The sequence below is a fragment of the Diachasma alloeum genome, unplaced genomic scaffold (genome assembly GCF_001412515.2).
Source record: "Diachasma alloeum isolate Michigan unplaced genomic scaffold, Dall2.0 Dall_scaffold_01187, whole genome shotgun sequence".
Lineage (NCBI taxonomy): Eukaryota > Metazoa > Arthropoda > Insecta > Hymenoptera > Braconidae > Diachasma > Diachasma alloeum.
Window position 1 is genome coordinate 65,208 of NW_021681297.1, and position 24,185 is coordinate 89,392.

General features: G+C 40.5%; 1 protein-coding gene across 1 annotated transcript; it reads left to right on the forward strand.

The window, feature by feature from the left end:
• The first annotated feature begins 12,837 nt into the window (after nucleotides 1-12,837).
• On the forward strand, nucleotides 12,838-13,860 carry LOC107046040 (ATP-dependent DNA helicase PIF1-like). Its single transcript, XM_015268493.1, has one exon. It carries the CDS (start codon nucleotides 12,838-12,840, stop codon nucleotides 13,858-13,860), a length of 1,023 nt encoding a protein of 340 aa, XP_015123979.1.
• The last annotated feature ends 10,325 nt before the right edge of the window (nucleotides 13,861-24,185 follow it).

The following is a 24,185-nucleotide window of genomic DNA, read 5'->3' on the forward strand; positions in this document are numbered from 1 at the left end:
TCCGAGATGAAGGATATTCAAAGATCATCAACATTGCCAGAAATTATTCCTGAGGAAAATTATGTGATGCATGTTCTGGATCGGATTGATACTGCAAATTCGAGAGACGGAAAAGAGGCACCTATTTGCAGCAAGTGGTGGTTGTATTTAGGGGATAAATTTCCTGGAGCTCGCGAAAATTACCTAGACAATAACCAATCACCTGCAGATCAAATAGTAATGACCGATTCTCAGAGGGGAAAGGTAAATTATCTAACTTCGATGGTAATGGAAAAATCGAAATCTGAGATCTTCACAAGAACAGTGATAGTATTTTTGGGGTTGAACAACCCTCAAATACTTGTCAAGTTACCGGAAAAATCATGTCATTTGGACGCTTGGTATCAGAAGACTATGAAGTCTAAAGAGGTAATTTGCGGCACTGATATGAAGGTGAAAATTATTCAAATAAAATCTGAAGTGAAAGAATGGTATGAAGAGGACATCCAATTACACCAACCGTCGAGACAGCGGCGCCAGACACCAGACACCAGACAGCGGGCAAACTTTGGTCGACGTGCGGCGCCAAGGACGCTGACGGGCTCTTGGTAGGGAGGTCGTCTCCTCCAACTGATCTCACGGCAATTCTGCGATGTAATCAAGTAACGATTTGTAAATCGAGACGCCGCTTCTTTGAAGACATCAAGAATAGATCTATGGGTGATACTCAGATTTTTAATCGCAAGTATTTTATCCATTATTTTCTCCCGGTTTCTCTTTACATCGTCACCGAAGAATTTCATCGTCAGCAATTTTGACTCGACTGAGGTTGTATTGTTGAACATATTATTNCGCCAGATAATACTATGAGAACTGTTATGTTAATCGTGAGGTCAACAAACCCTCAAAAAGCCTCGGAACTGAATCAAAAGCGGGGTAAAATCGTCGACTGGTATCAGACGACAATGAAAACCAAAGAAGTAACCAGTAGCACCTCAACAATTGTAATATTTCTTCAAATAATGAATCGAAGAGACGAATTGTACGAGGCAGACATCAGATTACACTCACCGTTGAGTGCCAAACTGCAAGCCGACGCCGGACGTTGCGCCGAGTCAAGGACGCTGACGCGTGCATTCTTCGTCGTTCACGCCGTTGACGGATACTATACTGGACACGAATGGGACGAAGAAGAGTCACCGATTAAAATAATACGAATTAAAAATTCGGTATTACGCAACAACCAACTGCAAAGTTATGGGACCCTGATACGTGAAGTCCATTCACTAACCCTGAATTACCCTTATTTTGAGGACAAGGGGATGATCAGAGTAATAGGACTGGATCTATCAAGAAGAAGACTCTATTTATTTTTGACTATGAAAATACATATAGAAGTTAACATTGATCGAGCTGGTTTATTGGAAATTGTCGACGATGGAATAACCAGGGGCATCCCAAACAAGCCGTCTACAGAAGAGACATCTCTGGTCCAAGGGCTCGAGCGGCAGGTGACAGGGTCGACGAAAGGGGTTCATCAGGAGCAACTGCCACAGGTCAAGCCACATGGAGGAAAAATGTTCCGGAATGACGTTCCCATACTTCCAGTGGTTGAAGATCTAGGAAAATCAATTAAACAGCGTAAACACACATGGTCCGGAGCGAAAAAGAAAATGAACAATCCTACGAAAAGGGAACTCACTGAAGGCATTGAGATACAGTTCATGGAGAAACAATCATCCGTGAGGCAGCGTGGACAACAGTGTATGACCACCATAGGAATCAACGATCCGAGAAACTTAGTTGGGGCTCTTGATCCTGAAGGTGTTACACGGGTCAATCGTCGTCCGTGGGGAACTTCAGACTTTGAAGGGATCGAAGGGGATTTTTTCAATCGTCGCAATCGTCTTCGTAAACACTTTTGCGATGCAGACTCGTGCGACTTGGTGAATTTTGACTGTTTACGGGTACATCGAGATAAGTCCCCACAGAGAGAACACTTTTTCACTGCACTGGGCATCGCCACTGAATTTTTTCTTTTTTGCGAAACAACCTTTTTCGACGAAGTCAAGATTTGGACTGACGAAAAGCAGTGGCGAAGGAAACTGTCGATTATCACAAAGCTTCATCAGCAGCCTCAAAATACACGTAAACGTGATATAAAGAAATTTTTGATGAAACTGCGGAAAATCGAATGCATTGAGAATGGGGAAAATCAAGAAATTTCCATTCGAAGCATTTTGATTTTCCTTCAAAAGGGGAGGAGAAGCAGGATTTCTCCAGAGATAGTGGAAAGAAATGAACCGCAACAACTTAATGGTCCAGCCGTTGCAGAAGGTTATGAAAGTATTGCGGATAACAACGGAGATCTGCTTCTGAAAATCTGCGAGTACATAAAAGCTAAAAATTCGGCACATCTAGAGGAATTCTCAGAAGATGAATCTTCACACTGCATATATTGGAGACTTCACGGAGTTCATTGTGAGGAGGTGATGAATGGATGTTTGGTCATACATTCGACTGACCAACGGTTCAACCGGCCGTGTCAGCTATATCAGGTTATCAAACATTTAAGACTGAATATTATTCACTCAGCACGATTGAGAATAATTTGTGGTAAGAAAATACAACGGTATAATTTTCATCGGCAATCATGTATGGTCAAATCAAATTTCCTAATTTCAAATCAATTTCAACTCTTCATTTTTGGATTCAAGAATTTCTCTAAGAAATTTTCTAAGGAATTAGACTTTCAAAATAGCAGTGGTATATTCCGAGAGTCTTTTGTAATTCAATTTGATTTTGAAAACACAATCCTTAGAAGCTATCAAGAAGTTCAACGTTTCATGGAACTAGGATTCGGAATAAAAGTCATTATCTTTCAGATGGAAGATAGATTTTTTGAAATCAAAGTTAGGAAATTGAAATCACCAGACAACAGACAAAATGTGTTAAGGTCAAATGATGTTACTCATGGAAGAGTTAAATTTTGGTATTTGATTTGCGTATTCGTTTCCCGAATGGGNAATCCCTAACATCGTGCTAGCTCTTATAATAATAAAGGTTGGTAGTTTAGATAGGCGCAATCGGCCCAGCGGTTCCTGAGATATTCGACCTTTTGTGTAAATATGTCTTGTCAAATATCTCGCAAACTGCTTGACGGATTTGAATTTTTTTTTCAAAATACTCGTCTTGATGGCCACTATCTAGATCAATCAAAATATATTGTAGCATGATAAAAATCATGTACTGTTCCTCGCCTGAACTGACCGCGGTTAATTGGGGGGAAAATTAGTAATTCAACCCCAGCGAGGAGTCGAATCACCCAAGGCCACATATTCTTTTATTTCTGTCGTTTATTTACTGTCAATTCTGACGTGATGCGCTCACCGCGGGTTACGCGTGAGCTTCGAGACGAGGGACGTGAAGCGGAGCATCGGAGAAGGAGCTACGAAGTCGGCGTTACGGCAGATGACGAATTGGCACACCGACGAGCACGCACACACTGAGTCTGTGGAGACTCACACCAGCGAGCACACGGGAGACGATAGTCGCACGCCAGCAGGCAACTCAGGCCTCTACGTATGGACCCCCACCACCTCACCGATGGTTCTGTGGCGCAAGGCCACCACATAAAAAACTCATGCTGCAACATCGAGGGAGCGACGGATTATGTTGACTCCTGCGCCGTTAAACGCGGATCAAATTCTCCGACCGAGAGTCGCAAGTCCCAGTGTTCTGGGACCCATAATTTTTGAATTATTAAAAAATGAATATTCACCACGTGAATAAATTCGCAGTATGATCGGTAGATTAGGGTGGGGGTAGTAGAGAAATTGAGGTTCCTCGGGGCGATGTATTTTCCGGAGAGAGACTCTTCCTTGGGATTCAGTCCAGTAAAGTCGCTCTACGCAATTTAGTCTTTTTACGTTCTTGGAGCTTTCTTGGAAAAATAAAACCTATCTTTTGCTGTGGTGCCTGGATTTTCCGGCCTACATTCCGACATCGCCGTTGTACTGAGGATCCAGACGAGTTTATTCTGGAGTTTTTCGCGGTTCAAACGGTGAGCGTAATCAAATTTTGTGAGTGCACGCGTGGTCTATAAAGTCTATTCTCCGGTCGCCATTTTGGCTCCGTATGAGTTTTAGCATTCGAGCTTTTGCCTTCGGGACGCGGCACTCAGTGGTCTTTGACCTAACTTCTTGATTCTTTATTATTGAACATTTGTTTTATTCATTTGTCTTTTCATCGATTATTCGGATTTTGTTTTTTGAGAGATTTCATTCTGTTGTATTCGTGTGGCCTTCGCGTCGTCGCGCTTCGGGTGATTCTCGCGTGCGGTTAGCGTTTTCTACGCACTCGAATAATAATTATTATTTTAGTGGCCTTTGGCTGATGATTTTGATCCGTGAGTTGGATTACTTAGTTCTGAGTGTAATTATTGATTTATTATTGATGCTTAAAGAGTTGCGTTATTTGATTGAATAATATTTTTCTGTATCGAGTCATTTTGTGTGTAGAGTTTTCTCTCACATGATAAATTGAAATGTCTAAGCTTGTAATTTCATAAAATTCAGTTATTATCTTCTGAAAATTAACATTTCGGAAATTCAGAGAATTAATAGATTTCGGATTGTGTCGAGCCTTTGCTCGCGGGAGTACTCTCCCGCACATGTAAAAATTGCAAAGGTTATTTCACTGACATTTTTGCCGAATTTTCTATCCTTATATTATTATCAGAAAAATATATTTCATTTTATTTCCGAAAAATTCATGGTGTTGAATTGCATTAATTGTTTCGTCTGTTCCCACACGCCTCCGCGGTTTTTCTGAGCTGGTCGTGGAACGCGTTTCAACATTGTGACCTTGTCCTTTAGAGGGTAAAAGGACTGGCGCCTATTTAGTAAATTTTGGTGCCTCTTGATTTTCCCCGTCGTTCTTATTTCGGGCTGAGAGATACCAAAAGGGTTGCTGAACGTTAGTGGACGACAACGTATATGATTCTCGAGTGTATCGTTGAAAAATACGTCACAACTTCAGATGAAATACTTCAGATGAATACTTCAGATGAAATACTTCAACGCGAGATTTTATTTGAACCAACGCGTGAATTTAATATGATTTTATTTCCGAATTAAATTTTTCGTGAAACACGACATGAATAGAATTAATACTTTACGTCGTAACTTAGAAAGATTTTGACTTACTTTTTGGCGGCCAATGTGGGGCCTTCGGGCAAATACACGGGGAAAAAATAGGTCAAAATCTTTCTAAGTTACGTCGTAGGGTATTAATTCTATTCATTTCATGTTTCACGAAAAAATTAATTCGGAAATAAAATCATATTAAATTCACGCGTTGGTTCGAATAAAATCTCGCATTGAAGTATTTCATCTATTGAATTATTCGCGTTGAATCCGAGTAGTTGAGGATTCAAATCCTTCTGTTCTCGTGTTTATAATATGTTCTGGAGTCGGAATTTATCGATTCATTTTTATTCACCTCGCATTCCTCGGTTATCTACATCACGCGGAAAATTTAGTCTATAGTGAATATGGGGTCTCTCGCACTATTTCGTCTCTATCTTGCATCTCTCGAACTATTTCGTACGGGCCGCTCCCGCTTCACGCGTTCAGTGGGACTCGTCCGAGTAGTGGGGAATTAGTGATCGGCCACGATCAGCTGTTTAAGTGCTACTGCACTTCCGGAATTATCATATTACCGCGCGGAGTCATAGATCGCTCGCGCTATTCTGGATTGAGAAGGAGGGTTGGAGAGTGACTCTCAATATTAGTTTGGGTTTAATGCATTACTAATTAATAATATTGGACAAGTTATTATTTCCCTTGGCAAAATTGTTTTTGGTAATTAATTGCGGAATTCCAATTATTTCCAATTTGATTTTTTGTTTGTTTTTTTTTAAATCATTTTTAGTCTCCATTTAGGAGCATAACACTACTTATTCTGCCTTCGTTTCGGAAGGATTATTATTGTTTCTTGCTGTAAATGGACTTATTTGAAGTCTTCATCATCTCGTTCGCGGGAATTAATTGAAATTTTTCTCTTTCGTTAGGGGAGTCTCACGTTGTTGAGGGACACTCTCATATAAGCCGAGTTTAGATTTGTTTCGAATGGTTGGCGTTGAAGTCGCGGTCATTGCGCGTGATTGAGATGTCGGAAGATCTTCGGTTTAGTAAGTTCAGCTTGAGTTCACGAAGGGTGAGAGTATGATGGAAAGGATTAAACGATTGTGTTCTTCGCAGAGGTTCTTTCCGCGCGATGACATTGATCGTGCCAGTGGTTTCGGTTTGGGGCTATGCGGTGGGTACAGAGGGTATAACAATCCGTGCTGCGCGAGTAGTATATCCAGCCGTATATTCCCTTTGCCGCGGGTCACCTGACCGCCTGGAGCTTGCGTAAGAGTTGCTCCCTTTTACTCTCAGAACTTCGATTATAAGTAACATTTTAACTTAAATTATTTAGTATTTCTTGAATTCACGATGAGTTATTTCTCGAGTGATTAAAGTTCCTTTCATATTTTTCGTTGTCTTCGGTTTCCGAATAATTTTATTTTGTGCTTCTCTTTTCCACCATTGATTTTGTTTTGTTCAGTTATTTAGAGTCGGAGTAGCATATTGCAGTTCCCTGCAATGGTATTTCGCGTGGGTTAACTTCCGTTTCGGATTCTCTGGCCTCTTCCATTCAATTCATTTAGGCGTTTTACGTCATCATTACTGCAAATAATTAAATTGACAATTTTATTGCCTACGAGTTTAGTTGAGATTCTGCCAATTAGAACTGATTCCGGAATCCCATTACTTCGCGTTTGGTGTTCCTAAGGAATCGTTACATTAGTTGTTGAGCGATGGATTACGAGGATTGATCACCCTCCCAGGACTTGACATCTGTCTGTAGTCGCGAATAGCTATCGCGTTCTGCAGACTCAATTGAGATAACCTCTCACCGGAATCCGATTGGTCAATCTCGCACTTCAATTATAATTTCGGCCGCGTGATCGGGTTGCCATTATCGGTGGGTTATCATTATTCATTTTGAATTCTTTTTTTTTTGTCAATGGTTGAGCTGTCATTAGCGGTGCCCCGTGTTGACGTCGCGTGCGAGGGGTCATTTGTTTTGTACCGCCGTTGCAATCGGAGATTCATGAGTAGCTGGTACTGCGCGAGAAGTATTCATCTGTTTGAAGGGTACCCCAGTGGAGGATTTTCCAGGGAAAACGACACATGATTTTTGACGTTACGAATGCAAAAATGTCAATTAAATCCGAAAGCATTGGATTTTCGGTATTGGTTCGGGTAGTTCATACTACCTCAATTCTCTCTCTAACGTCCGAGTAATTGTCCGGTGGAGGTCAAATTTACTCGACAGTATTACTTGCATGTACTGCGCTTCATAACTCCGTCGTTTTCTGCCATCAAATTGGTAGTGGGCTCAAGCCCTATTCCGTCAAATTGCTGATACCCCGGAGAGTCACAATTCAGTAAATAATAATTATTTTGTTTCACAATTATGATCCTGACCAACAAGTGTTTTGACGTGGATACGTCTTTGGTTTCAGGTTAGGGGGGTATTTCGTCGGAAATTCACGTTATGTGGCTTACCTGGTCGCGCCGCCTGGTGGCGCATATCTGAATTATTTCTAGAAATTTCGAGATTATTCGGAAAATTTCTAGAAATTTCGAGATCATTCTAGTAATTTCGAGATCATTCGGGAAATTTCTAGAAATTTGGAGATCATTCGAGACATATCGAGATCATTTGAGAATTCCCACTGGTCCAGGCGAGTCAGGAGATGGGAGAATGGGAATTATGTAAGTTAAATGCAAATTGGTTTGAGGTTATGCATTCCCACCCCCTGACTCCCCTGACATAGTGGAAAAGTGACTGTAGATATAGAAGATTCCTATTGAGGAATTTCTCAAGTTAAACGCCACTTGAGAACTCCCTTGAATTTTGAGGAAACATTAACAGGAGAAACAACGTTTCTGCAAAGTAAAGACGCATAAAATGCCAAACCCTTGTGGCATCCCAAATTGCTCTAAACAAATAAACAAATCAACGTTTGGTTTACCACGTGATGAGAAATTACGTGAAGAATGGCTCAAAATAATTCGTGCATCATACCCTAACCTAGTAATTCGAAAAACTAATCATATTTGTGAAGACTACTTCAACAACACAGATATCATTTCCTCCCATATTATAAGGGATGAGATTGGAACAATAATCCAGGAGGTAAATTTTTTAATCCATTCATACAGTAGTCAATAGAATAGTATAGAAATAAATGAATGAATAAAAATAAAAATGAAGAATTAATTGGTCTCTTTCAATTTTAGAAGTTGAAGAAAAAATATGTCAGAAGTGGAGCTGTGCCTAATTTCAGGAATTTTCAATCCAACATAACTCCAGTTCCAGTTGATGATTCATTAATAACAATGAATGAAAGATCACGAGTAGATTCTTATAAGCAAGACCTTTCGAAACCAAGTGTGAGTACTGCCAGAGAATCAAATGATGTGACAGACACCCATATGGAGCCAACCACATCAGCTGCTCCAATCAGTGATTCAACTCCAGCGATTACTAAAGACCCACGGATACATTCCAACACCTCCGTCAACAGAGTCATCAAATTAAACTGCTGTCAGATTCCGAATTGTTCTAACCGAACAAACAAATCAGTGTTCCATTTGCCACATGATGAAAAACAACGTGAGGAGTGGCTTGCAATAATTCGTATAACATATCCTAACCTTGTGATTAAGAAATCTCTCCGTATTTGTGAAGACCACTTCAAGGACAAAGATATCATCTCGTCCCATGTAATGAAGAACAAAACCGGAAAAATTGCCAAAAGGTAAATTTATCAATTTATTCATATCGAACATCTGTAATTTCAAAGACTACAAAGAATTCTCATGAAAACCTTTCAATTTCAGGAGCCGTTAGAAAGAAAGCGCGTTAGAAAAGGAACTGTACCTCATTTTGAAAACTTCCAATCTAACATACCCCCAGTTCTAGTGTCACAAGTAGATTCTTGTACGAAGAATCTTTCCAGTGCAAGTATAAGTATTGTCGGAGAGCCAAATAATTTCGCAGACTTCCACCTGGAGTCATCCCCATCAACTGTTCTGATCAGTGATTCCACTTCAGTAACAACTCGTGATCCATGGATACATTGCAATACTTACTTCGATAAAGTATTCAAACAAAACGACTTCGGCGCGGTTTGCAATGTGTGTGATCGTTTATTGTTTACACGAGATTTGAAGATGGTAACATCACAACATGTTGATGTACTTGCAAAATTCTTCCCAGAAGAAATGCAAAATGGCACAGTGACTACGTTCCAAGTATGTAATACTTGTCGTTTAAGTTTGAATAACAGGAAACTACCGTCTTTAGCAAAAGTTAACGGCTTCCAATATCCACCTAAACCAATTGGGCTACCACCACTTTATCCCATCACCGAAAGGTTAGTGTCACCAAGACTACATTTCATGCATATTCGATGGCTTCGACGCGAGGGCCAATATTCTATCATTGGTCAGGTAATTAATGTACCAGTTGATGTTGACACCATGATCAAAATGCTCCCACGTCGATTGGATGATGACCAATGTTTTAACGTAAACATTAAACATAACGTAATTCATAAATCCGTTTATTTGGAAGGATACGTTCAGAAATTAGTAATTAAAGTATGGCTGAGTTACTTAATCAATACTCCATTATATCGTTACTATAAAATCACCGTAGATTTGACTATCATGGATGGCACCTGTAATAATGACGAACTACAACCACCAAATGAGAATGAGGACAACGTACCACGAGTGGAGCCATTACAAGCAGCGGACAGCCCACAAATGCCAGAATCAGAGGTGCTGTTGGCGCGCCAGCACACTCTTCTCTGGAATGAAGAAATGTGTTTGGACATCGCTTCAGGAGCGCGTAGTACACCGATGAACCTATTACACGATAGACACGCTGAAGAATTATCATTTTCAGGTATCTATTATGGAGTGCCACGTTCGTTCAGCACAAATTCCGCAGTGACCCCATACATGATCGCGACAAGTGAAATCCGACGACGTGATAGACGTGGTACAACACCGTCTCATATTCTTTATATGGGAATGAAGATTCTTCGTCACCGAGTCATTGATGGTTTATATAGTACTTTCAAATGTGTACAAAAAACCAAAAAAATCACACGACAAATGTTAGAAAATCGGCAGTTTGTCGAAGATTGCGTTCATAACGATTTGGCATTTTTCAAATCAATACCAAATTCAGTACAATATTGGGCTGATCGGAAGAAGGACTTATTTGGTATGATCCATCAGTTGAGGAAGCCAGAGATGTTTATGACATTATCAGCGAATGAAATTCGATGGCCCCACTTCCATCGTATACTCCACCAGTTGAGTGATCAATTTAATGATGTACCTGTTGAAGATCCTCTCGCTGATTTATCTCGCTCACAAAGATGTAACTTGGTAAATGAAGATCCAGTTACATGCTGCATTTACTTCAAGAAACTAGTCGACATCTTCATGTTGATGCAACAATCACGCAATCAATGGAATCCCTTCGGTCAATACCATGTTGTTGACTACTTCCAACGAATTGAATTCCAACAACGGGGAAGCCCACATGCGCACATTCTGTTATGGCTCAACAATGATCCTGAAGAGTCGATAGACGAAATAATGCCGAAAACTATTGAACTCGTTAACCAACTATGCTCAGTCAATCGTCATGATCTACCTGAGCCAATGTATGCAAATCAAGTTCACGAACATACATTCACTTGCACCAAACGTGGGGAGGCTACATGCCGTTTCAACATTCCGTACTGGCCAATGGAAGAGACTCATGTTCTACTCCCTATGCCAAAAGAGGATGGACGACGAGGAGCCTTACGGTAAAAGGCAGCCAACTTGAAGAACATCTTAGAAACAAAACAGTACGATAATTTCGAAACATTCCTGATTGACAATGAACTTCAACGAGACTCCTACCTCAATGTGATTCGATCGACCTTACAACGCCCAACATTAGTTTTCAGAAGAACTCCCACCGAAATTTACACCAACACATTCCATCCATGGATTAGTAACGTACTCAATTCCAACATGGATTTGCAATTCATCTTGGATGACTACAGCTGTGCAGCTTATGTAGTAGAGTATGTTAATAAATCGAATCGAGGGATTAGCAACCTTCATCGTCACTTATTGTAGATGTATGACGAATCCTCGGATGCTGATTATGGAACTTTGCTCAAACGATTGGGTCTCAAGCTCTTGAACAGAGTGGAAATATCAGCACAAGAAGCAGCGTGGTATTTACTTCGTCAACCAATGAGCCATTGCAGCCGACAAGTAATTTACATTCCGACTTTCTGGCTACACGAGAGACAGAAATCTTGTAAACAGAAATCAACGATGGACAGAGAGAAGATCGCCCCGGAGAGCACTGATATTTGGACAAAAAACATCATTCGATGTTATGAAGAAGCACCATCCGAGTATAATGATCTCTATCTAGCTGATTTCGTGGCGATTTACAGAGTGTGCAAGTCTTCTACAATCAATGCTGATATCAATAATAAAAACAACGAAACAGGTAGTCCAAAAACAAAGAAACGTCGAATTGAAAATAATCCTCCCGAAAAAGATGAAGTTAACGACGTCGAGGATGGAGAAATTGACGCAAATGCCACTGATGAAAGAACGTACGAAAAAACCGACACCTATAAACTGCGAAACACATCACGAGTGATTCGATATCGTTACTATGACATTACAGATGTGGAAAATTAGAAAAGAGAAATGGTTTTATTGTATATTCCATTCAGAACTGAACTCGTTGACATACTGGGCCGCAATAAATTTTAACAATTATATGACATGAATGAAGAACTCATTCTAGAGCGACGCAAAAAATTTGAAGCTAACATTAATATAACTCAAATAATGAACATACTCAAAGAATTGTGCTTAACAATAGACAAACCGCTGGACCTGGTTGATCCACGTAAGTAGTTTGTCATGAACCCACTCGGTGATAAACTGCATGAAAATACAGACGATTTTGACCTGATCACTGCTAGCAAGACTCTTTCCATCGTTCGATGTCGTACCACTATTTTAGTGAAAGAAGAATATTGTAAAATGATAAGATCAACCAATCTGGAGCAACGTGAACTTGTACTCGAAGTCATCCATTGATTGCACAATACCGATGCCAGTCCAATCCAAATATTCTTGACTGGTCCAGCTGCTGCTGGTAAGACGTATCTCCTGAAAGCGCTAATGGAAATCTATAACCGCTATACACAAGAGCATAACTCATTGAGGAATGCATATGTCGCTTGTGCCTCGACAGGTAAGGCCGCAGTAAATTTGTATGGAACTACCGTTCACTCAGCCTTTCATATTTCTCGCGAGAAAAAGACTGGTCAAATTCCCAATGAATTATTACACAGCTATCCCAATCTCTTTGCTGGGGTGAAGTGCATCATCATCGATGAAGTGAGTATGATTGGTGCTGATGTACTCCAAAAGCTACACGCCAGACTTCAAGAGATAACAGCCATGTATGAAGCCATTTGGAGGTATGAATATTATTTTCTGCGGTGACCGTCGACAACTACCACCAGTTAATTCCACACCAATTTATAAACCAAGTCGGAAAACAATTGGTGGTGCAGTACTGTGGCAATCTCTAGATTACTTCCGCCTCGTACAAGTTATGCGCTGAAGTGACGTCACATTCTCTACTATACTAACAAAGATTGGAAATGGTGACAAATTATCATAATCGCAAATGGAGACAATAGAGAGTCGATTCCGTACAGTCGAGTGGTGCAAGGAGAATATGCCAAAAGCAATACGATTGTATCACCAGAATGTCGACGTAGATCAATACAATAAAGAAGCAGTACCATCTGCAATGGAATGTGTCACTCACGACTTGATTGTGGGTTACAGGAATTCTGCAGAACTAACCAATGCTCGAACAAAATTGCACAAGATGAGTGTGGTTAAAACAAGTGGTCTGCCCTATATGCTGAATCTCGCTACTGGACACCCATACATGATAACAACCAATATTGATGTAGAAGACGGCCTCGTAAATGGTGCTATTGGTGAAGTCATGCATATCGAAATACTTGATTGTGATCCACAACAGCCTGCAGCCGGACCCAGCAGCTCATCTAATCCTAGTCAGTTGTCTAGTGACCTTCAAGTATGGCTTAACTTTGAACACCAAAATATCGGACACAAAGCGCGAATTAAGAGTCGTCCACATGTCTTAGCTCAGCTCGATACTCTGCAGGTTGACTGGACACCAATACGAATGTGTACAGGCACAATATCTCTCAGTAATACCATCAAGTGTAAACGAATCCAGTTTCCACTCATTCCAGCTTGCGCCATCACTATCCACAAATCGCAAGGTGGAACATTCAATGAGATTGTGGTTCAATACGATCGAGCTCAGCACACTCAACTCGTATATGTAGCTCTGAGCCGGGTTACTTCACTTGAAGGTTTATACCTAACCAACAAACACAATGATTTCAAATTTTACCACGGTCTTGGAACGACGTCTTCAGTTACGAAGGAAATAAAAGAAGAATTCAAACGCTTGGAACAACACCGTCTACAAACCTTACTGTGTTCCGCTGAGCAATTTTACAATGCATCTGACACCAGTCAATTCGAGAGTAACAATACCACCGATCCATATAAATATGTCGTCGTAGTAAATACAAATGTGCAAATATCACTGCCCACTACAAGGACATTGCCACTGATCTCATTCTCAGACGTGCTGAGTATTTAGTATGTACAGAAACTTGGATGAGCGATACAGGACCACCAGTAGAAATCACTGGGCTTACTTGCGAAGCACGAAAAAATATTCGTACAGGTTCTAAAGGACAATTAGCCGGTGGAGTAGCTATTTATAAGAGTGTAGGTAGTTTGACAACATGTACATCGATAACTCGTTTCAGTCACATTGTAAGCCTCCAAGAAAATCCAATTGGAGATTTTACGTCCATCCAAGTAGTATTCAATGATAGTATACAATGCGTACTAGCAGCAGTATATATTCATCCAGGAGTTTCCACTGAAGAACTACAATACTTTTTATTACAATCACTTCTTCGATATTCTAATACATTCAAAACACTGGAATCTGACAAAACATCGCCAATTATTTTATGCGGGGATTTCAATTGCTACATACTTCGAAATAAAGTTTTTCTAAATTTTATGAAAGAAGAATTTAATTTACAGTGTAATCAAAATCGCCCAACCTCATTAGGAAACACATACCTCGGTCTCACATTTACGCGTAACATTGATGTTAACATATTCCACTACGTTTCCTACTTCTCTTATCATCGACCTATCCTGAATAAATTTATATTGAAACAGTAATTACTCATTCATCCAGCTATTATTAATAAATTTGTATTAAAAATCAAATATTGTTTCCTATTTTAATACTCCACTAATTCCAGAAAAAAACGTATCCATGTAAAATCTCCCGACTGTATCAAAGATACAGCGGCCTGTCATTTTTTGGTTAGAATCAATCTTTTTACATTGGTTTCCAATGAATAAATTTCTTCAATTCCACTGGGATATTCTCCGGACTTTGAAATGGCAGAGAGCGCACGCGAGATTGAGAGTAGAGAATATCGCGTAGAAATCTTCAGGATTAGAGTAATTATGAAAATTAGATACGTAGAGTAACGGTTGAAATGATCTTTACGGCCCAGTTCTTATTACTGAGGGGGACGCATAAGTGTGCACGCTCTCGCCCCGAAAGGACTTCGTCTTAGCATCTGGTCTAGAGGTGAGTTCTGATTTAGGTCTCCCGTATTAGTAATTAACAGAGCGAGTGTCTACTCGCTCTATTAATTATTACGCTCGTTATTACAAATACTCGAATGTTGAAGACGATCATAATTTCACTCACTCGGCGCGTGAATCAACTGTTGCCGAGTTTCTCATTCAGTTTTCACGTGAATATCGGTGGTATTTATTGCGTTATCGCGGACGACTAATAATTGGGCCATTCGTATGCCGAGGGAGGAGGAGAAACAGCAGCGATAGTCGCTCGGGGACTATGTTAGGATTCTGTCTGAGCTAAGACTCGCCGAGTTGATGGATGCAGACATCATAGTTGTTCTGAGGACGTACTATTAGGCCCTGTTGACTCTAAAATCGCGTATCGATTAAAAAAAATTTTTTGTTTGTTTTTGGGCCATATTTTGTTGTATCTCATTTTTGGGGTTTCTCAATTTTGCTATGAGTTGACTCGGTGCGTTGAGCTGGATGGTGGGACATAGCGGTGGTCGCTTGAGGATTGTGTCGAGAAGTTGTCAGGGACTCGCTGAGCTGACATCCAAGGACGTCGCAATGACTTGAGGACTGACCACTAAGCGTCGTCATTTCCAACTCGCGTATCAAGGTTATAAATCTCACCGTCATTTTTAGTGACATTATTCGGTTTCTGAGGTAATTAATTTCTTCTAGGAATTCTCAGAGTATCTTCTGATACTCGTTGGTTGGGAAATTCCACTGCATTCCACTCCATTTACAAGCGGACTTATGTCTAGTTAGGAAGAGTTCCGCAGAAAAAAAGTTCCGAGTATTGATATATCGCTTCTAGTGGTGCACAACTTGCACTACAATATATACCCGTCCATAGAGAGTTACCGAGATATCCCCGTTTTTCTGTTTTTTTTCTCTTTTTATTCTTCTACGCACGATGCCGTGAACAGAAACGAAGATAGCAAGCTGAAATTTGGTACAATCATAGCTCTCATAATATTGAAGGTCCATATTTTCAATGAGTGCAATCGGCCCAGTGGTTTGGAAGACATGAATTTCTTTGTATAAATCCGTTTTATGAAAAGGTTAAATATAAAATTTTGTTTTATTGAAATGATTTTATGCGTGGTAGAAAACTTTGATGGTTCCTCATTCAATTTTCTTCTCGTCTTTTATGAAGAAAATGGATTGTTTGAAGACACTCGAATTCAGTAATCTAATCTCTAATTTTCAAGGTTAAATTCCTTCAATATCAAGTGATAGTTAATCATTTCCACATAGAAATAGAATTAATGTGGTTGCGTTTGTTCGTCTGTCTTAGGAACAGGGAAGTGGTACGGATCCATTCGGAAGCTTACGACCAATGGAATTGGTAGAAATAAAAGAAAGAAAAAGACTAATAAGACAAAAAGTAACGGTCGCATGCCTTCTGTCGAATAGGCTTGAACCCCTGCTTGTTTTTAATTTTTTTCTGTCACTCCCGCAATAAGCTCCGAGGTACTAAAACCGTGTTTATCTCGGAGATGAGTAACATTAGGAGGAAAATGCATAAGATGTCTTTTGCAGCTGAAGAATTTTCCAAATGAAAATTAAATTATGATTTCTCCGAAAAACAATTATTATTGAGATAATTGGAGAATCAGGGAGGTGGAACAAATCAATTGTCCTGATTTTCGGATTTTAATATTGTTAATTTTCGATGCAATTATCTCAAAGAGGAGTAACTTTGAGAGGAAAACCCACCAAAGTCTTTTTTGTAGCTGAGGAAATTTGCGCAAGAGTGCTGTAAGCTGGAGCACCCTCATGCTGATACTAGACCAGTTTGCCTGCAGGACCATCACCAACTATGTCCGGGACGTTCTCCTCGAGGAACTCAAGATAGTTTGCTCTCTAAGGAAGGTGAAGGACTAAGAATAGGATATCAAGAGGAAAAAAGATGAGGAACGTACATTGAGAATGTCCGGAAGAAACCGCAGATGGACTCCATCACCGCAAATACCTCCCCCAATGTTCACGCGGTACCAGCGATGCTGGAACCCCCATGTCCAGCACACTCTGGGATTTTCAACTGCCCAATGATGCTCATTGTGGTAGTTGAAAACACCTTCTCTGGTGAATGTTGATTCATTCGTCCAGAGGAGATGATGGAGGAATCAGGGTTGGCTTGATCCTGATCGATGATGAATCGACAAAACCGTATCCGAGCCTGATGGTCCCCAGGTAATAACTCATTCACTGGCGTAAAATGAAACGGATGCATGTTGTTCTCCTGGAGGACCCGATGCACGGAGGACTTGTTCCACTGCATCTGCCTGGCAACACGTCGGACACTTGCGCAAGGATCATCCTTGACACCTTTGAGTATCTCTTCCTCTCGCCGCACGTTATCCTCCTCCCTCGGCCGTCCTCCTCTTGGTGCTGGTACCAAATGACCCGTTTTTCTCGCACGATTATGGATAGCAATAAACGTACGATGATCCGGGTGACGACGATTGGGAAAATCGCGAGCGTAACTCTCCGCTGCAAGACGCCCATTTCCACCACATAGACCGGAATAAAAATGAATATCGGTGTATTCTACGTTGGAATACTCCATCGCGAGATAAACCGACTGCACAACGACTCGAGAGTAACTAACGCGACGTGCCGTCAAAACGAGAAACAAATGAAAATAACAAAAATTTTCAATGAACGTCATTTGTCATTTTTACTTTTGGCTCCCGTTGTAGTACGTCTTCCTCCCCTCCCCCCTATTTCTCAATTATCTCAATAACGACTGTTCTCCTCTGTGCTTTCCTCTCAAAATTACTCCTCTTTGAGATAATTGCACAGAAAATAAACAAAACATTGAAATCGGAAAAACAGGACCATTGATTTGTTCCACTTCCCTGATTCTCCGATTCTCTCAATCACAATTGTTCTTAGTGAAAAACTTATTCTCAATTTTTTGTCGGAAATTTTCTCAGCTACAAAAATGATCTGTTTGGTGAGGAACTGGAGTTAGGGTGGATGTGGGAGAAAATGTGGAGGGAAATGCTGGAAAAAAGTACTTTGAGACGAATTATAAAAATTCCCGTTTATTGGTGGGATAGAACCACATCGTTAGTTTCTTATTTACACTCTTTGGTTTAATTAACACTGTTGATAGTCTTTATATTCTGATCAAGTTGATTCACTGAAATTAATTGAAACTGAACTAATTATTGTGGTGATGTACTGAACGAAAGTATTAAATTTTGAATGCTATTAGCTTGACTCGCTTATATCATTACTGAAACGATACCGTTACACAACTGAACTACTACTTGATATGAACGCGCTGATTTCCGAAATGGTACTGTACGTTTTTCTCTACCGGGTGCCGCGCTGACCTGTGTCCATTGACCCGAAGGGTCACGGAGATTTTTGAAGTTGGCCGAGGTGGTTGACCGGAATCTTCGGAAATTTCTGATGCGTTTTTAACACATCCTTATGGGTTTTCCTCTCAAAGTTACTCCTGTTTGAGATAATTGCATCGAAAATAGACAAAACATCAAAATCGGAAAGACAGGACCATTGATTTTTTCATCTCCCTGATTCTCCGATTATCTCAATAACAATTGTTCTTGGTGAAAAACTTCATCTGAATTTTTTGTCGGAAATTTCCTCAGTTACAAAAACGATTTGTTTGTTGAATGACTAGCTTTAGGGTGGATGTGGGATGAAAATGTGGAGGGAGATGTTGGGAAAATTATTGATGAGCCGGATTTAAAAAATCACACTTTATTTTGTGGGATCGAACCACTTTGTCAAAATTATTTACACTCTTTGGTAATTTGATTGTTGAATGTCTAATTATACTGATAATTGTCTTTCACTGTTAATTGGTTGAGTCACTGAATTTAAACTGAATTTAATCAACAGAGGTGATGTACTGAACAAAACGGTAATCTTACAAAGACCGGTGATGTACTTGATTACTAGTGAGCTAGGTGAGGTTCAAGAAGCTACTGTACTCGGTGAGGTGCGATATAAAACTTGTACATGTGATTTGCCCAAGATAGACTTGTACGGTGAGAGGCTAAGCCTAAACTGATTCGCGCGTGTTTCGGTGACTTATGACTGATGACCCGAACGGTCCGGGAGATTTTCGAAGTAGGCCGATGGTCGACCAGAATGTTCTGGAATTTTAGTTGCGTTTCAAACACCCCGGGGGCAATTCATCATCAGGGATGATGAATTAATTGTTGAGTTCTCTCTGCTGCTCTCTCGTTGATTTGCTTCTTTTTCTTTTGAGTGATTTTCTGGTACTGCTGATGTTCTTCGGAGAATTGTCTGCTGGTGCTGTACTGGTATTGTTGAGGACGCCGGGGGCGTGGCTAATTCTTCAAGTTAACCACTGAGAACTTCTAGGTGTCCTTGACGTCTTCCTGTTGGGTTGCTGTCATCCTGGTGAATTTCTTGTCGAGTTGAGGGAGGCGTAAATTCCCCCAGTGGGTGAAACCGCCGACTGTCGAGTCGAAGGAGGCGTAAATTCCGTCGATCATCGTCGAACTCGAGGCTGATGATTGCTAAGGGGAGAAACATAGGTTGAGAGAGGTATCACTTGCCAAAATAACGATAAATGGAACGTGATACTCATCTCTCAATCCTGGAGCCTTTGGGGTCCCCTAGCTGCTTGGTGATAACATCTTCTCCCAGGGCCTGTTCTGCGGTAGATAGTATGCCGAAGAGGCTTCTGGAAATTCTGATGCCTTTTATTGATTTCTGGAGATTTAACTGTGTCTCACAGTTGTTGATCATCTGTGGTGATAGCTTCGCAATTTGTATGCATTTGATTACATTAAATTTGCACGTTTCCTGGTCCCTGAATTTTGATGAAGCTGCATCAGCTGTTCGTTGAAGGTTTCCTTACGGCCGTTGGAGAAACCCTCGGTGAACAAACTGTGCAATTACGTACCTCGTAGTGTTCCATAATGGCTGTGTGTTGGCGCCAACTACTTGAAGATTCTAGGATTTGACGAGGTGAACCGCCTTGGTTGTCAATCCTCTTGCTAATGTTGAATGGACCAGTCTTTTATGTGAATCGGCTGTTTAATATTTCTTAGAGCGCCGATCTCTGCTAAATCTGTTGATGATCTCTTTTAGCGATGTAGTTGATGAGCTGTCTGTTGATCTGAAGGTCGCGTCCCTTTTTTGGTGAAACTTGTGATGAAATTCCAGGCCCTTTCGTCACCTGTATCACTCCAGGGTATTTATAAAGTAAATGAGAGAGAGAGAGAGTAAAAATTTATAAACCGTTACCTTTTCTTCGCGACAAAAATCTATACGGAAAATTAGAGCTACCTGCTACCTTAACTCTACTTCAGAGCTACCTTAAGTTCGGAGACCTACTGAAATGGGTTACCTATCGCGTGAATCGATTCCCGAAATTTTTAGACTAATATTCATTAAATAATGATAGATGGTTAGGAGATAGAACACATTAAGTATAACACAGTTGTAGATTAACGAAGGTTTATTAATGCACACGTCAGACTTGTCCTGCGTCTAGTCGTTGTGGAACACGAATGAGCCACCCCACGCCTCAACGTGTCGAGACGAGAGCTGCGCATGCGCACGGTCTCGTCTCCATCTTAACAGTATCGCTATATGGTAACATAGTTTATCAAGGCACATGGTAATGTAGGTTAATGGTAATGAGGTAAAACGTAGTATATGTAACGAGGACCAGTAGCTGGAGCCACTTTTCAACACTCCCTCCCGACTGCTGCTGAGTCCTTTAATATAATGCTTTGATCTTTAATTATTTTTCTCTCCTAAACAAACAATAAAACATAAGATTAGATATTTACATTCAATATTTTGTCAACTTGTCGTTTGTGTAGCTCAAAGGCCAGAGGTTTTGTAAACACGTCAGCCAATTGATCTCTAGAACCAATCCAGTTAACTTTGATGAAATTGAGTTTCACACACTCTTTAATATGGTGTGCTTTGACATCTATTATGTGTCTCAATTTNGGGTGAAACCGCCGACTGTCGAGTCGAAGGAGGCGTAAATTCCGTCGATCATCGTCGAACTCGAGGCTGATGATTGCTAAGGGGAGAAACATAGGTTGAGAGAGGTATCACTTGCCAAAATAACGATAAATGGAACGTGATACTCATCTCTCAATCCTGGAGCCTTTGGGGTCCCCTAGCTGCTTGGTGATAACATCTTCTCCCAGGGCCTGTTCTGCGGTAGATAGTATGCCGAAGAGGCTTCTGGAAATTCTGATGCCTTTTATTGATTTCTGGAGATTTAACTGTGTCTCACAGTTGTTGATCATCTGTGGTGATAGCTTCGCAATTTGTATGCATTTGATTACATTAAATTTGCACGTTTCCTGGTCCCTGAATTTTGATGAAGCTGCATCAGCTGTTCGTTGAAGGTTTCCTTACGGCCGTTGGAGAAACCCTCGGTGAACAAACTGTGCAATTACGTACCTCGTAGTGTTCCATAATGGCTGTGTGTTGGCGCCAACTACTTGAAGATTCTAGGATTTGACGAGGTGAACCGCCTTGGTTGTCAATCCTCTTGCTAATGTTGAATGGACCAGTCTTTTATGTGAATCGGCTGTTTAATATTTCTTAGAGCGCCGATCTCTGCTAAATCTGTTGATGATCTCTTTTAGCGATGTAGTTGATGAGCTGTCTGTTGATCTGAAGGTCGCGTCCCTTTTTTGGTGAAACTTGTGATGAAATTCCAGGCCCTTTCGTCACCTGTATCACTCCAGGGTATTTATAAAGTAAATGAGAGAGAGAGAGAGTAAAAATTTATAAACCGTTACCTTTTCTTCGCGACAAAAATCTATACGGAAAATTAGAGCTACCTGCTACCTTAACTCTACTTCAGAGCTACCTTAAGTTCGGAGACCTACTGAAATGGGTTACCTATCGCGTGAATCGATTCCCGAAATTTTTAGACTAATATTCATTAAATAATGATAGATGGTTAGGAGATAGAACACATTAAGTATAACACAGTTGTAGATTAACGAAGGTTTATTAATGCACACGTCAGACTTGTCCTGCGTCTAGTCGTTGTGGAACACGAATGAGCCACCCCACGCCTCAACGTGTCGAGACGAGAGCTGCGCATGCGCACGGTCTCGTCTCCATCTTAACAGTATCGCTATATGGTAACATAGTTTATCAAGGCACATGGTAATGTAGGTTAATGGTAATGAGGTAAAACGTAGTATATGTAACGAGGACCAGTAGCTGGAGCCACTTTTCAACACTCCCTCCCGACTGCTGCTGAGTCCTTTAATATAATGCTTTGATCTTTAATTATTTTTCTCTCCTAAACAAACAATAAAACATAAGATTAGATATTTACATTCAATATTTTGTCAACTTGTCGTTTGTGTAGCTCAAACGCCAGAGGTTTTGTAAACACGTCAGCCAATTGATCTCTAGAACTAATCCAGTTAACTTTGATGAAATTGAGTTTCACACACTCTTTAATATGGTGTGCTTTGACATCTATTATGTGTCTCAATTTATTTCCCCCACTGATTTCAGTACTACTCGTCGCTGCCTTATTATCGCACCATAATGTCATAGGCAGTTGGGGTGTTAGTATTAATTTTAGAGAGTTGTACATGGACAACATTTCTTGGCTCGCTTCGCTCATCGCTACATATTCAGCTTGGCACGTCGATAAAGCTACATATGACTGTTTGTGAGTTCTCCAAATGATCGAATCACCAAACAGTTTAATTACATAACCACATGTAGTCAATGATTCCTTGCAATCAGCAAAGCTAGCGTCCGAATATGCTTCTATTACGTCAGTCTCACCAGCATATCTCAAACCTAGGGCAGTGGTACCTTTTAAATACCTTAGTACTCTTTTCACCATTTTCCAATCTTCATCTGTCGGATTCACCTGGTGTCTGCTCAATACATTGACCGCATAGGAAATGTCAGGTCTTGTTGTTCCTGCTAGATATAACAAGCTACCTACTACTTCTCGGTATGGACAATTCATTTTCACACTGTAAACTTCTCCTGCAAGATCAGACTCTCTCAGTTTACGTTTCTGATTAGATGTCTGTGTAGTTAACATTGGAGTTCTTTGAGGATGTGAATCTTCAAATCCATNTCTGTTGATCTGAAGGTCGCGTCCCTTTTTTGGTGAAACTTGTGATGAAATTCCAGGCCCTTTCGTCACCTGTATCACTCCAGGGTATTTATAAAGTAAATGAGAGAGAGAGAGAGTAAAAATTTATAAACCGTTACCTTTTCTTCGCGACAAAAATCTATACGGAAAATTAGAGCTACCTGCTACCTTAACTCTACTTCAGAGCTACCTTAAGTTCGGAGACCTACTGAAATGGGTTACCTATCGCGTGAATCGATTCCCGAAATTTTTAGACTAATATTCATTAAATAATGATAGATGGTTAGGAGATAGAACACATTAAGTATAACACAGTTGTAGATTAACGAAGGTTTATTAATGCACACGTCAGACTTGTCCTGCGTCTAGTCGTTGTGGAACACGAATGAGCCACCCCACGCCTCAACGTGTCGAGACGAGAGCTGCGCATGCGCACGGTCTCGTCTCCATCTTAACAGTATCGCTATATGGTAACATAGTTTATCAAGGCACATGGTAATGTAGGTTAATGGTAATGAGGTAAAACGTAGTATATGTAACGAGGACCAGTAGCTGGAGCCACTTTTCAACACTCCCTCCCGACTGCTGCTGAGTCCTTTAATATAATGCTTTGATCTTTAATTATTTTTCTCTCCTAAACAAACAATAAAACATAAGATTAGATATTTACATTCAATATTTTGTCAACTTGTCGTTTGTGTAGCTCAAAGGCCAGAGGTTTTGTAAACACGTCAGCCAATTGATCTCTAGAACCAATCCAGTTAACTTTGATGAAATTGAGTTTCACACACTCTTTAATATGGTGTGCTTTGACATCTATTATGTGTCTCAATTTATTTCCCCCACTGATTTCAGTACTACTCGTCGCTGCCTTATTATCGCACCATAATGTCATAGGCAGTTGGGGTGTTAGTATTAATTTTAGAGAGTTGTACATGGACAACATTTCTTGGCTCGCTTCGCTCATCGCTACATATTCAGCTTGGCACGTCGATAAAGCTACATATGACTGTTTGTGAGTTCTCCAAATGATCGAATCACCAAACAGTTTAATTACATAACCACATGTAGTCAATGATTCCTTGCAATCAGCAAAGCTAGCGTCCGAATATGCTTCTATTACGTCAGTCTCACCAGCATATCTCAAACCTAGGGCAGTGGTACCTTTTAAATAC

Coding starts and splice junctions, on each gene's coding strand:
- LOC107046040 (XM_015268493.1), top strand. CDS start 12,838: ATGGAGACAATAGAGAGTCGATTCCGTACAGTCGAGTGGTGCAAGGAG.